The sequence below is a fragment of the Lycium ferocissimum genome, chromosome 5 (genome assembly GCF_029784015.1).
Source record: "Lycium ferocissimum isolate CSIRO_LF1 chromosome 5, AGI_CSIRO_Lferr_CH_V1, whole genome shotgun sequence".
NCBI classification, from domain to species: domain Eukaryota; kingdom Viridiplantae; phylum Streptophyta; class Magnoliopsida; order Solanales; family Solanaceae; genus Lycium; species Lycium ferocissimum.
The window spans coordinates 1386667-1400103 of record NC_081346.1 but is presented as its reverse complement, the minus strand read 5'-3'; the positions used below and the strand labels follow the sequence as shown (position 1 = coordinate 1400103).

At 35.3% G+C, this 13437-nt stretch overlaps 1 protein-coding gene across 2 annotated transcripts; it reads right to left on the bottom strand.

The window, feature by feature from the left end:
* Window positions 1-509: 509 nt before the first annotated feature.
* Window positions 510-6586, bottom strand: LOC132058061 (IQ domain-containing protein IQM6-like). Of its 2 annotated transcripts, XM_059450626.1 has the most exons (8): window positions 6073-6586; window positions 5855-5969; window positions 5333-5398; window positions 4217-4305; window positions 4005-4092; window positions 1842-2072; window positions 913-1014; window positions 510-809 (listed from the first exon to the last, which is right to left on the bottom strand). In XM_059450626.1, the coding sequence occupies exons 1-8, from the start codon at window positions 6171-6173 to the stop codon at window positions 693-695; spliced, it is 909 nt and encodes a 302-aa protein (XP_059306609.1). In that variant the 5' UTR covers window positions 6174-6586; the 3' UTR covers window positions 510-692. The 2 variants fall into 2 exon arrangements, with proteins under 2 accessions (XP_059306609.1, XP_059306610.1); XM_059450627.1 differs by lacking the exon at window positions 5333-5398.
* Between the last annotated feature and the right edge of the window lie 6851 nt (window positions 6587-13437).

Here is a 13437-nt window from a genome sequence, read left to right as displayed (position 1 = left end):
TGCCTCCTCTTCGACCACCACCCTCCACCGGTTATCGAAAGTACAAAGTAATGGAAGAAAATCACAGAATGTCCCTTGATATTTCCCATTAATTATTATTTTACTTAAAATATTGTCAAAAGGGCAATGCATTTTCTGAATCAGCTGACCTTCCCCCCCCCCCCCCCCCCTTCTACATCTGGTCTTTTGCTGGTGACATTTATTACAGTATTTCAAAATTTTAAGATTTCAAATTTCATGTAACCAAACAAAGATTGAAATGAACTGGATTTTAATTTGTATCTTGAATACAAATTTCATGGACATCTCCAGATAGGGGTAAACTGTTTAAGCCTATGAATTTAATGACAAAACATATACGTTTGGATAAGAAAACAAATAGATGTGTTGGAAACAAAATATATTTCTCTCTTGAACAGCTGAAAGTACTAAATTAACGTGGTGCACTAATGTCGTATTTGATTTTTGTTGTAAAAGATTTCCATAATGATTTGTGAAGTAGACGGTGGTTGATAAAGAATTCTTTGGTCATAGTTTCCCGTTATTTTGTTTACATGAAGCTGTTTGCATTTTCTCTTTGCAGCTACTTCTTATTGGAGTCAAACAATATTAGTGAACTACTGAACTTCCAAAATTAATCTTAGATAAGAGTTTTATTGCACCAATCAAAAGGATTTTCTGTAATCCTTGAGCTAGGCAGCATTTGGAATGACTTCATCAGTGGAATTTTTGGTGCCATCATCTTTTGATTCATTTGTAAGGCTTGAAATTTTTGGCTTGGGGAGTGTGTCATCATCTATTGAGTATTTCTGGTTTAAGAAAGAAGAAAAATACAGTTAGTTAATCCTCACGTTAATCCATATTTAGCAGATTAACTAATTTAAATAAAGCATAAATGACTCTATAATTGACCTTAACATTGGTGAGGTCAACATGGTGCTCCTCAAGAAAGGTTATTAACTCCTCAAAATGCACTTCTGTTGGCCTATAATGACCACTGTATGCCCATATAGCCTGTCAACACACATACATGAGGAGGACTAATAAACGACTAAATGATATGTTGCAAGAACCCAAAGAAAAGAAAATATAATCCGTCACCATATAGGAATTTCCATTCTCTTTATATAGGAATTTATTTGTCTATATTACTGCAATTTCAAGAAAGAAAAATGCCAAAGCTCTAAAGCATACCTATTGCTTACACGCAACAAGTTTAACTACTATATGTACACTGAGTGTATAAAATAATGTATTATCAGGTGACTTGAAAATCAATTACAAGTAATTTCTATAACAAACATAGATCGGTAGTCTGTGAAAGAGGGTAACTATCTGTGAGAATCATGAGATCTCTGATTCAAATTTCAATAGATACTTTTTAACTACTCGTACATGCTTGACGAAGTCAAATTGTATTTAGGAGTCGTTTTGTCTCAATCAATCGAGAATACCTCAGCTTAATTCACTTATTTCACATAATTCTTCTGATCATGCCCTTTCCTCTATTTGCTTTCTATATTGGAAAAAAGTATCATATAGCTGAAAGACTTTGCTTATGTAAGAAATTCCACTCGTCAACAAATCTTTTTCCATTTGATTTTCTTTTAAATAAAAATACTAAGTGATTTCTTTTCATCGGTCCAAATTAAATCTTAGTGTCTTGATTGACAGAGTTACTCGGTACATGCAAGCCGACCAAGACATGACCATACTTATCCAAACAAAAACAAGGGCAACTTATAACTTGTTACTGTCGATAAAAATACACAATTATATAGTGAAAAGTATTTTACATCGTATGTGTATATAAGTTAAATTCTTATATGCAATGTACATACCTCGAGCTCTCCCTTGGACACAACCAATCTTCCAGACGAAAGAGAAGCACCTCCAGCTAGAAAACTGGAGTGGTGAAAATGGTGTCTTTGCTTCTCTCCAACATATAAGGTCCTTGAGGTGCTAAGCACAAACATCCATTTAGTACCCTCAACTGTGTCCACATAAACACCAGTTTTGGTGTACATAAATTTTCCATTCTTTAGAGTTACTTCATATGCTTCCCTCTCTTTCTGCACAAATTAAAGGCACAAATTACATTTTGGTACTCGTAAATGTACGTGCCGAATCAAGTTATGTTTAGTTTTAGAGTTTAATTATTGACGTGCTGTAAGCACTAATAGAAAAATAGGTTTTTCCCACTGACATTTAGTAGGAAATTTGTGCTATAAAACATGATTTTTCCATCTCATTCCCATTGAACAATCTTCTGTGGGAAAATGCATGATGGGAAACAGGTTCCCATTGAACCGCTGAGAAACTTTATAAATTTTCGGTGTGAAAACTCTACTATTTATGTTTTTCCCACTGACATTCAGTGGAAAATAGCCATTGAAGATTTTTCAGTGGGAAAATAGTGATTTTTTAGTAGTGAAAAAAATATTTATGCAATTAAGTAATTTATAATGTGATTGTCGTAAACATTTATGATAAACATTAATTGGCAACAATAGGTACTAAAATCAACCCGTTTTTTAGTAACTTGCCCAAGTTTAAACGGGTTGGATTATGACCCGTTATTAACTTAATTAACATAAAGGTTGAGCTCGAAATGACTCATCAATGATCAAACTATTGGACTAAAACATGCCCAAGTAGTGTAACCGGGCATGTCAAAATGCAATTCAAACCCAAACGAAAATAAATTGAGAATTTTATAAATTTTTGAAAGAGCTAAAGCTAATAATTTAAGAAAAACATATTAGCTTTCACTTTTCTTTTTCAAAAGAAAAAACTTAGAAGAGGTTATGTCATAGTTGATGAGTTGGATTATGATCCGTTATTTGATCCAACTCATTTTTATCCAAGAAAATTTTGCGCGGATCATGATCCATTTATTAATTTGACCCAAACAAATTTGCCCAATCTAATTAATACTGCAAATTAAGCTATATTGATGGCTGAAAACTGTTTACCAGTATCAGTATTATATATAATTGGGAAAAGGGTTCAAAACACACTTCAACTTTGACGGAAATTGCTATAACACACTTCAACTTTGCGGGGGTCCTATGACCCCCCCGGACTATTTTAAGGTGGAATTATTACCTCCTTAAAAAGTTGAAACCAAATTTATGTCCAGGGGTGAAATACACGCGCCTGACTCTGTATTTACACTTAAATTTTTTTCTTCAGAATTTTCCCTACTTCTTCTTTATTTCTCTACTCTTTCTATACCTTCTTCCACCATTAACACCCAACCTCTCAATTTAGACCTTTATGACGTAGAGGATCTCACATTAAAATCCTACAAAAACATCTCAAAAACTCCCTTTTAGACTAAATTAGCAGAAATCCGGTTGAGAAATTCAATTCAGTAGAAAACCCAAATCATCTGAAAAATGAAATTCACATTTCCGGCTATCATCCCGATTGATCCGAATTTTATTTGATTTTATCTTTTGGGTTTTGAGGGTCAAAGAGGAGATGAAATCAAAGAACAAAGGGGTAGCCGGAGTTGAAGAGAGAGATGGCGGTGCTCGACGAATTTTCGATTATCCAATGGCGATTAATCTGTTAAAAACTCATAGGTTGAGTTCCTTGAAAACAAACTTGTTGAAGAGCATCAATGCTTCATTTGTTAATGGTGGTTGAGAAACCCAACAAAAGGGATGAAGAGAAACATATGAAAAGGAAAATGAAAAATAGATATTTCTAAAAACTGCTTATAAAATAAACTTTAAACATTTTCATTTCTTCTCTCACTCTCTTTGAGAGAGTGACATACAATCTTTTTGCCACCTCCCAGGAGCTAATAATTCCTTTAAAGTAGTTTAGAAAAAAAAATAGGACCAAAAAGTTAGAGTGTGTTATATAATTTACCAAGTAGAAAGAATGTGTTTTGAACCCTTTTCCCTATATAATTATATCGAGAGAGAGAGCGCGCGAGAGAGAGCTGAATTTTTTAGTTTTATGATGAGACTGTTTGGCAAAAAATTGCTTACTGGTCCGAGATACTTAATGCATTGGGATTGTAGATCACTCCTCGAACATTTCTGGGCAATTGCTTCTTTTCCGTCACCAAAATCTAGCCTGTAATTTTTATATTGCACGAAGAAAAAATATAAGTAGCTAGTGACTATAGTATGATTGAGCTTGCTGCAAGAATATCAACAATTTTTTTTTTTTTATTGTATTGTATAGTCTCTAAATATACCAGTAGAAAAATGGTTGTGAGCTTTCGCTGTTGCACCACACTTCATAATAACGATTTAGGTTCACGCCATACCGGTGGCGTGGATCTATCTGAATTTGCATGAAAAAATGCTGTCAAGAAAACTACTACTTTACTAGTAGAATTAATTAACTCAGGAAAACAATAATCATAATAATAAACATTGCGAGAAATTAACTACGGATAAAAAGAAGGGGAAATTTCAATAATGTATAATCCAACATAAGAAATTACATACAAGTAAAATTACATTCGCATAGCCACTTTTTCACCGTATACAACATTATACAGATTTATACACCTATTGTAGACAATGTAGCAACCTTGTATAAAAGTGTATGATAAAGTATAAGAGGTGTTTATACACACTTTTACGCAGGTATACAATATTATACAAACTTATACAGAGGTGTATATACCTAAGAGGTGTTATAAACACACTTCTACATTCTATAAAATTGTATAATAACGGAGATCCGGTGTAAATCTAGTGGTACAAGGGATAGGATGAAGGAGAAGACCTCTCCGGTGGTACGAGGGAGAGGATGAAGGAGACGACCGATGGAGATCCGGTGATATAGCGGAGAGGATGAAGGAGAAGACCTCTCCGATGGAGATTCGGTGAGATAGTGGAGAGGATGAAGGAGAAGACCTCTCCGACAGCCGCTACAGCGGGTAAAAAAAAAATAGTGACTAAACCGGATAATTATTTTAACCTAATTGGTATAGAGTGTAAAAATCTCTAAAAAGAAATCGTTACAAATTGTGGTACTAAAAATTGACGTAAGACGGTAAGGGCTCGTTTGGTTGGAAACAACTTATCCCGGGATAACTAATCCTGGGATTAGTTATCCCGAGTTTTTGTTCCAACCAAACATGGGATAAGGCGGCACTAAATTTTATCCCAGGACTATTTTTGTTTATCCATTATACCAAACGAGCCCTAGGAGTCAGCGGATTTCTCTATGAATAGTCCGTCACAAAATTGTTTAAAAAATTAGAAACTTTGAAAAATAATTGCGACGAATTAAATATGAAGTCCGTCACAGATCTTTGGCTAAATTTGGTGCTATATAAGTAAGTCATTTTTACACTTACAGCTTCTAACCAGTGCCTGTAATTTAGTGTTTGGCCTTTCCCATCCTTTGACAAGCCCTTTCCAACCTACAACAATAAATTATAAAAAGAACAAACAATTAAATTATAAATGAATTTGAGTTGAGCGAATTGGGTTATAATCTAGTACTTACTATTTTATTTAATTGACTCGTTAATTTTGACTCAAATAAACATTTGAGCATGTCATGACCCAATGCACATATCAATTCGATCTATTTTAGGGGTAAATTACCCGCTCATTTTAAACCCTGGATCCTTAACAATGATTTAAAATCTTTTTTCCATTGTAACATGTCGAAGAATCCAGTCATCCATAACGACACTTTTCCGAATAATTTTTCCTTAGTATAGTGAAACGTTGTTATAGAAAACATATAATATAACATATATAACATGAAAATCGGGTCTAAAAGAAAAAACTTGATCGTTATAGTGAAATGTTATCATAGAGCATGACTGCATGAGTGTATACATGACTATTATAGAGAGATCTAAATGTACCTTGGAAGCCCGGATTTTAGCCCTTGTCCAACGCGAAACTACTGACTCTGTCTTTCCTATGTCAAAAAAAGAGACAGAGCTTTGTCTGAGAGTTGCAAAATCTAATGCCCTCCACCTGTATAATTATTATAATTAATGAAATGATCTTCAAATTGCTTTGATAAAATTTATGCAGAAACGAGAATTAGAAAACAAAGTGATAGAGATTAGAAACTAACAAGAGTTCTTCAAGGAGAACCGTAGAATCTGGCATTGGAGTTTGCATGATTGTAGGAGTAAGTAGAGCTCCTACTGATTTGGGTTTCTGATTTGCTTCCATTTTCCTTTTTCTTCACTTCAATATTCTTAATTGAACCTGATATAAGTTGTTAGTACTCGTCAAACTAGAAACATGTAATATCCCAAATTAATTGAAGTCGATTATATAAACTAGTGGGACAATAAGGGAGCTAGAGATAGAGAGACTGGTGATTGAAAGAAATTAAAAGTCATGACTTGAAGTTTAGTTAGCAACTTATTCTACGTGAACTTTGAATAATATTTTGATCCTTCCAACGGGTTGCTATGAATGGAGGAATGTAGGAGCTAAGGAACTTTCTACTTCAATATCTTTGATCTTTTCTTCCATCTCTAAACTTCTTTTTTCTTTTTTCTTTTCCTCTTAATTTCTTTGATCTTTCCTCCCATCTCTAAACTTTTTTCTTCTTCTTTTCCTCTTAATTTCATGTGGACCAAATCAAAGAATGATACAAAATAGTCGTCCGAAGGTTGACCAGTTTGATAGAAATACTCGTACGAAGGTTTGACCAGTTTGGGAAGTCAAACTCTTTTTTTAACTATAATTTTCTCCAACACGTTTCATAAATTGTGAATTATTAATTATGCAGACTTATAATACTTTTTATGTAGTTTTTAAATATGTAAATTTTATTATAAAATACTCGAAAAATCTATGTTTAAAATTAAGTCAAATAAAAAGTTGTTTAACTCCCCAAACTGGTCAACCTTCAAACAAATTATTCACCCCGTCCCAATTTAAGTGTCTTACTTTCCTTTTTAGTCTATCCCAAAAAGAGTGTATCTTTCTATTTTTAGTAAGTTTTTCAATCCCAATATTCTACATGGCAAGTTTAAGACCACAAGATTTAAAGGACTACACACATTTTTAAATTAAGACCACAAGATTCAAAAGACTTTCTTTATTTCTTAAACTTTATGTTAAATTAAACTAAGATACTTAAAATGGGGCGGAGAGAGTTGGAAATATATAAATGTAAATTACTGTGTAAAGTGCTTGATCTTTCTCATGCCAGTTTCTGAGTCAGAGCTCGTTTGGATTGACTTATAAGTGGTCAAGCCAGCTTATAACCTGTTTTTTGATATTTTAGGGTTTTGACAAACCAGCTTATAAGCTAAAAAGTGTTTAGAATAAGCCAAAAAAATAAATTGGATGGCCCAACTTATTTTTTTAAGCTAAGCCAAACAGGCTCTCAGTCCTTTATTGACTCTTTACCTTCTGTTCTCTGACATTTAAACTTCATTACTTGGACTTTTCCCATTTGACTCTATTTGGGACCACCCATACTTCATCGTTGGCTGATTTATTTAATTTGAAAAGAGAGAAAAACTGCGCATTCATGAAGTTACATTCATCATCATCGTTTAAAAGTGTAATAAAATTATTTTCTTGTTATGTTACTTATACAAAGCAATATGACCATTCCGACTTGCTACGTTATATTGAAACTAATTAATGATCTAAATAAAACATTTTCCATAAACAAATTCTTCAAAGGAATTATTTCACTGTTTTCACAAAAAGAGATTGTTGAACTACTCCAGTGGTAAAAATTAGATGTACAAATTTTGGCATGCAGATAATTTGAGGCTTTATGTTCTTTATTGGGCGTTTGGGAAAAACAAGGCAAACTTACAGATATAATTATTTTTTATGAGGATCTTACCATTAGTAGCTATTATTTTTCAAATTATAATTTGTAGCTTACTTTTAAGCAAAACTAAGCTGTGTATTTCGCGTGTATTTTGTGAATTCGCGTGTATTTGGGCGAGACTCTCCCCTTGCCCGCCCAGGTTCGTACCCAGCCAACAACATTACTTTTCTTAAGTATTTTTTTCCTAGCTTCCTCTCATTGTATTTTGAGTGTATTTTCGTCGTATTTGGCTCATATTGTATCTCATATGTATTTGATGTCACATGTATCTGATGTCTGAACTTTATTTGAATGTATGTCATATGTATTTGGCTCATTTGTCATGCATCCCATTTGTATTTGAGCTTCTTGTCTTGTATTTGGATGTATTTGAGACACTGTGCCAAATACATATGGCGAAATACACTCAGGCCAAATACATATAGATACAAATATGAGTCAAATACATATGGCAAAATACACTCAAATACAAGGAGAAGAAGCTAGGGGAAATATGTAAGAAAAGAAATATTGTTGGTTGTGTATTTTGGTGTAGTTATGAATGGTAATTTACAAAATCACTGTAACTACTAAATATAAATAAATTAAAAAGTAATTATTATCAATAATTACCTCTTATAAGAAGCTACACCAAGTGAAATTCCAAAAAATAATCGGGCAATTCGCTGGATTGCCCTTATTTTGGGGAAGTCTGTAATTTTTGCTCATTAAATTGGTGGTCTTTAATTTTGCTCTTCGTTAGAACCCCTTGGTTTCGGGTTCGACCCCTGCTCAGTAAACAATTACAAAAAAAATTGCAAGACAGAATTTTGCCTTGAGTCAGTGTTTCGAAGGAAAAATTCTGTCTTGCGAATCCAAACCTCTACCTTGCGAAATTCCTTCTTTTTTTATTGAGCTGGGGTTCGAACCCAAAAAATATTAGGCGAAGGGCAAAAATTAAAGACCATCCCAGAAGAAGGGCAATCCGCGCAAAAAAAATGAAAACAATTTATGTTATCGGGCCCAATTTGCGCGCTTATCCTTATTCAGGGGTGGTCTTTAATTTTTGCCCCTCAAATTGTTGGTCTTTAATTTTTGCCCTTCGCTTAAAATATCCTGACGTTCTAGGTTCAAACTCGGGCTCAATTGAAAAATAATAATTTCACGAGGCAGAATTTCTTAGCAAAATTAGGTCTGTTAGGTCTTAAGATCTAATTTTTGTAGAATTCCAGCAAAGTTAAAAAAAAAATAATAAGAAAGACAAACTTTTGCCTGGGGCAAGTTCGCAGAATTTTCGCGAAGCCTTGCCTTGTAATTTTTTTTCTTTTACTGAGCGCGGGTTCGAACTCAAAGCCTAAGGGTATTTTTGGCCTTTTTTTAAGTGAAGGACAAAAATTAAAGATCAACACCTTTGAAGGGAATTCCGTGCAAAACAATGTTATTTTGCATCCCCCAAACCCAACATTCCCCGACTCTCTTTTTCCCAAGTAATTGACTGAGAAAATACACAAATAACCCCCCCCAATGTATACTCGGATTAATTATGACGTACTCAACCTTTGCGGGCGACCTATTACCCCTCTGGACATATTTTTTTTGTATTTTTGTACTCTTTTTCGGCTGATGTGGCACATAAAAAAATTTGATGCCCAGTTGCACACTCTCCGCCACATTAGCGCCACGTTAGTGCCACTTTTCCTTTCTTTTTTTCATTTGATTTTTCTTTTATTAATTATATTGTCACGACCCAACCCCGTAGGCCGTGACTAGTGCCCGAGTTGGGCACCCAAACGCATTCATCAAACCCGAATCACACACAGCTGGCTTATGCACATATGAATATCAAACGCCGTCTCAAACACAACCATACACATACATGTGGCCGCGAGGCTATCAATGGCACAACGGTCCAAAATATATACATGCAAGCCGACGGGGGACACGCGAAATAGGATCGCCCAAAACATATAACATACGAACACACACACGTACGGAGTAGGCACATAACCCACATATACGTCTACGTACCCTCGCGGACTAACAGAATCATATGACGGGACAGGGCCCCGCCGTACCCCTGAACACACACACACATATGCAACGAACGAGTATATACCAAGATGTAGGCTCCGGGATAAAAGGAGCACCCAACACGGCAGATAGGTGTCCTAAACCGGCGGATCACCAAACCGGGTGTCGGTACCGCGGGCATGAAACGCGACCCCCGAAGAAAGCGGGGTCAAGACTTTAATATGTACCGAGTATGCAAAGCGAGTAAAATACAAAAGAAACAAATCCGAGTCACACTCGAAATGTATACCGAAAGTAAGTACATTTCCAAAATGCCAAATGTTTATTTTCAAAATACAAATCATGCATAGGGCACGGGAAATATGGTCGCCCCCGTCGATGGCGCCATAACACAGCATAACACCAGAAGTTTTCAAATCTCCATATCCCCGTCACACATCATAACACAGCATAACGCCAAACACAGCATAACGCCAATATAAGTGGAACCCGGCCCTCTAGCGAGGAGCTCGGTGAACCATAACACAGCATAACACCGGAATATATCATAGCGCGCACGACAACATAACCGGCCCGGGATCCGGCGAAAGATGTACCAACAAAACGTACGAGCAGAGTCGTGAGTAACCATATGCATAAAATCATTATCATAGGTTCAAAAGGTAAGTAAAATGACCATACTTGGGAATCGGGAAAAATCGTCATACCAAACTCTTTCAAACGTCATCAGAAATGTACAAAGGAAGGTCGCGGGACCCACGGACGAGTGTCAACCCGAGCGAGACCCGCCTATGGAAAACATACTCATCACACGCCATACAACCTCCCACGATGATATCGAGGCAATCCGAACTTTGCCGTGAGGAAAGTTACTAGTTCGTAGTTTCAACATCGTTTAAGAATAAAACTCTTTTGAAAACCAACTTTTATGCAATTTTAAGAAAAATCAATTATTCCAAAAACATCAAAGCCAATATTTTCTCACATCAACGTACGAATACCGAGAGACAAACGCGAATCATAGACATGCTCGGATTGTGAGAATAGAATTTCCTCGAGGCTCGTATCGTAGCCTATGTACAACTAAGACATGCCAAAAGAAAGAAGAGTTAAGCTTTACATACGCTCGCACACAATGCTAATCCAAATCAAACCTATATCTCGAATCCTCCAAGATCTACATAACATCAATAAATACCAACGTCAACCAAGCATTTAGAAGCTCATTTCCAAACTAACACATAATTCTATAGAAATTTGGGCAGCAACACCCGAAACAGACCAACCCCGAGAATTCAACTCGGCCAAATTCAACAACACAACAACACCAACAATCATTCCAACAATATCCACAATCAATTCGAAACGCATTCGAACATTAAAAATTCTTCTCCACACATTCCAACAACATTTCAATTATGCTCACTACAACTACATACATACAAACCAACATGTAATCAAACTAACACATACTCAATTACCAATCCAAAACCATTCAAACAATATTCAAGAACTCTTAAACAATTCATACAATATTTCCAACAATCCAACAAATGCTCCAATACCCGAAATTGTCCCCAAACCCGAGAAACAACCTAACACTTATTCCTCGATTTCAAATCATAAATTTACTCAACATTCCACATTAACAACCATGTCATTTCCATAAATATAAAAATTACACTAAATGCACCAAATCTTCCAAATCAGCCCGCAACACTTACAATACCAACTTCAATCATTAAACTCTCATTTCCAACATAGAATCCACATAACAACAACAACCAAAATTCCAAGAAAACTAATTCATTTCTTGACATACAAATAAGAGCTACATATTCGGCCAACACCTCATATATATACTTCATGATTTTCATTCATTTCAACGCTCATTACAACAACACAAAAACATGCTAAATTCATTAAGTCATCACTTTTAACATAACACACACATGCCAACTACCATACCCACTCACACCTCAACTTCAAATACAAAATTTCCATGAATTTCATCCATATTAACATACAACAACACACATAAACCTTCCATAACTCATAAAAACAAGATTAAACTTACCTTCCTTCACAACTTCTTCACTTGTTAAGCAACACCATAATAATACTTGAACCCGCCGGGTTCAACATTCGCCTCAGTTTATAAAATAAAATAAAGGTAAACGAATCACGCATATAAGAATTAAATCGGCGGAAGTCTTTAGTTATCTATGCTTGTCAAACATAACAACGTGCCCAAGAGTTAATCAATAACTCAATAACTACCCACAAATGTATACTAGGGAGCTTCTAAGATAAAGGATTAATAGTCGACTCATCGGGACGCGGCCGGACAACTAATGTAACAAATAAGTAAATCAACGGGGTGTCCCACGAACGAATGTGTGGGCTCACCAAATTATCCGCAACAACAAGTCCTTCCTAAGCACACGGAGTATCACGAAACTGCTCTTCTTCCGTTACCTAACATACCATCAAAAACAACAATGGTATGCCTGAGTACTTCGTACTCAGTGAGTGCCTCGGGGACAATGAATAATACGAAAATAAAGTAAAATAATACATGAAGAAATCAGTCTTGAAAATCATATGAAATCAACGTAAGGGCAGTTATTCAGTTTATGTATCCCAATAATAAGTATCAAAACCCATTTATAAAGCCTCTTGTTAAGTTACAACTTCAAATATGCCCTTTTTAATCAATTAAGATAGTCATCAATAATTCCATAAGAGAATAAGAATGTCACACATGCCAATACGGCTCAAGAATCAATCATATCGCTCAAGAATCAATCATATCGCGCATAGCGCATCACACCGGACTATGTAGTACACGGTGGCTATCCTTCCTCCCGAATAGCTAGGCATAAATCACACCCCAGGTAGCGAACCCAGCGGTGGCTATCCTTCCTCCCGAATAGCTAGGCTTGAATCACACCCCGGGTAGCGAACCCAGCGGTGGCCACTCTTCCTCCCGAATGGCTAGGCAATGACACACTAGGATCCATAGTGGCTACCCTTCCTCCCGAGTAGCTAGGCCAAACACAACAACAAATTCATAGCATAGAAGCCGATTCACAATTTGTCTCAAAATAGTCACACCATCAAATAGCATTAAAGTTCATTATGCCATTACGAAAATCCATAATATCATAGATAATTACTTTATCATAGTTCCTTTGTAAAATCATCAATACCAAAAATTAACCATCATCACTGATCATCTCTTATAGAAGAAAATGATTCATAATATCACATACATATATAGGGTTTGTTACAATCTAGATTTAATGTGGGCTTGTCCCCTCACGCACATTAACCATTAATCAAAACATGTAATAAATTTCGAGAGTGTAAAACCAATTCATCATATCATTCAACACATGCTTTTATAAAGAATCAATCTTTCAAGAGAGTTTGCAAAAGAGACATATCAATTACCTTTATATTCAAAAAGGATTTTTTTTTTTTTAAAGAGACATACAAATCACAATAAGATTTTTAAAAGGGAGACATACCTTAATTTGTTAAACAAGGTTTAACAAATCACTTTTCTAATGAAGAATACCCAAACCCTAGCTTGAATTACTTTGGAAAGAATTATGT

Coding starts and splice junctions, on each gene's coding strand:
- LOC132058061 (XM_059450626.1), bottom strand. CDS start 6,173: ATGGAAGCAAATCAGAAACCCAAATCAGTAGGAGCTCTACTTACTCCT. Junction 5,399..5,854: donor CTAAAATCCGGGCTTCCAAG/GTACATTTAGAT, acceptor TTATTGTTGTAG/GTTGGAAAGGGCTTGTCAAA. Junction 2,073..4,004: donor GCATTAAGTATCTCGGACCA/GTAAGCAATTTT, acceptor TAATTTGTGCAG/AAAGAGAGGGAAGCATATGA.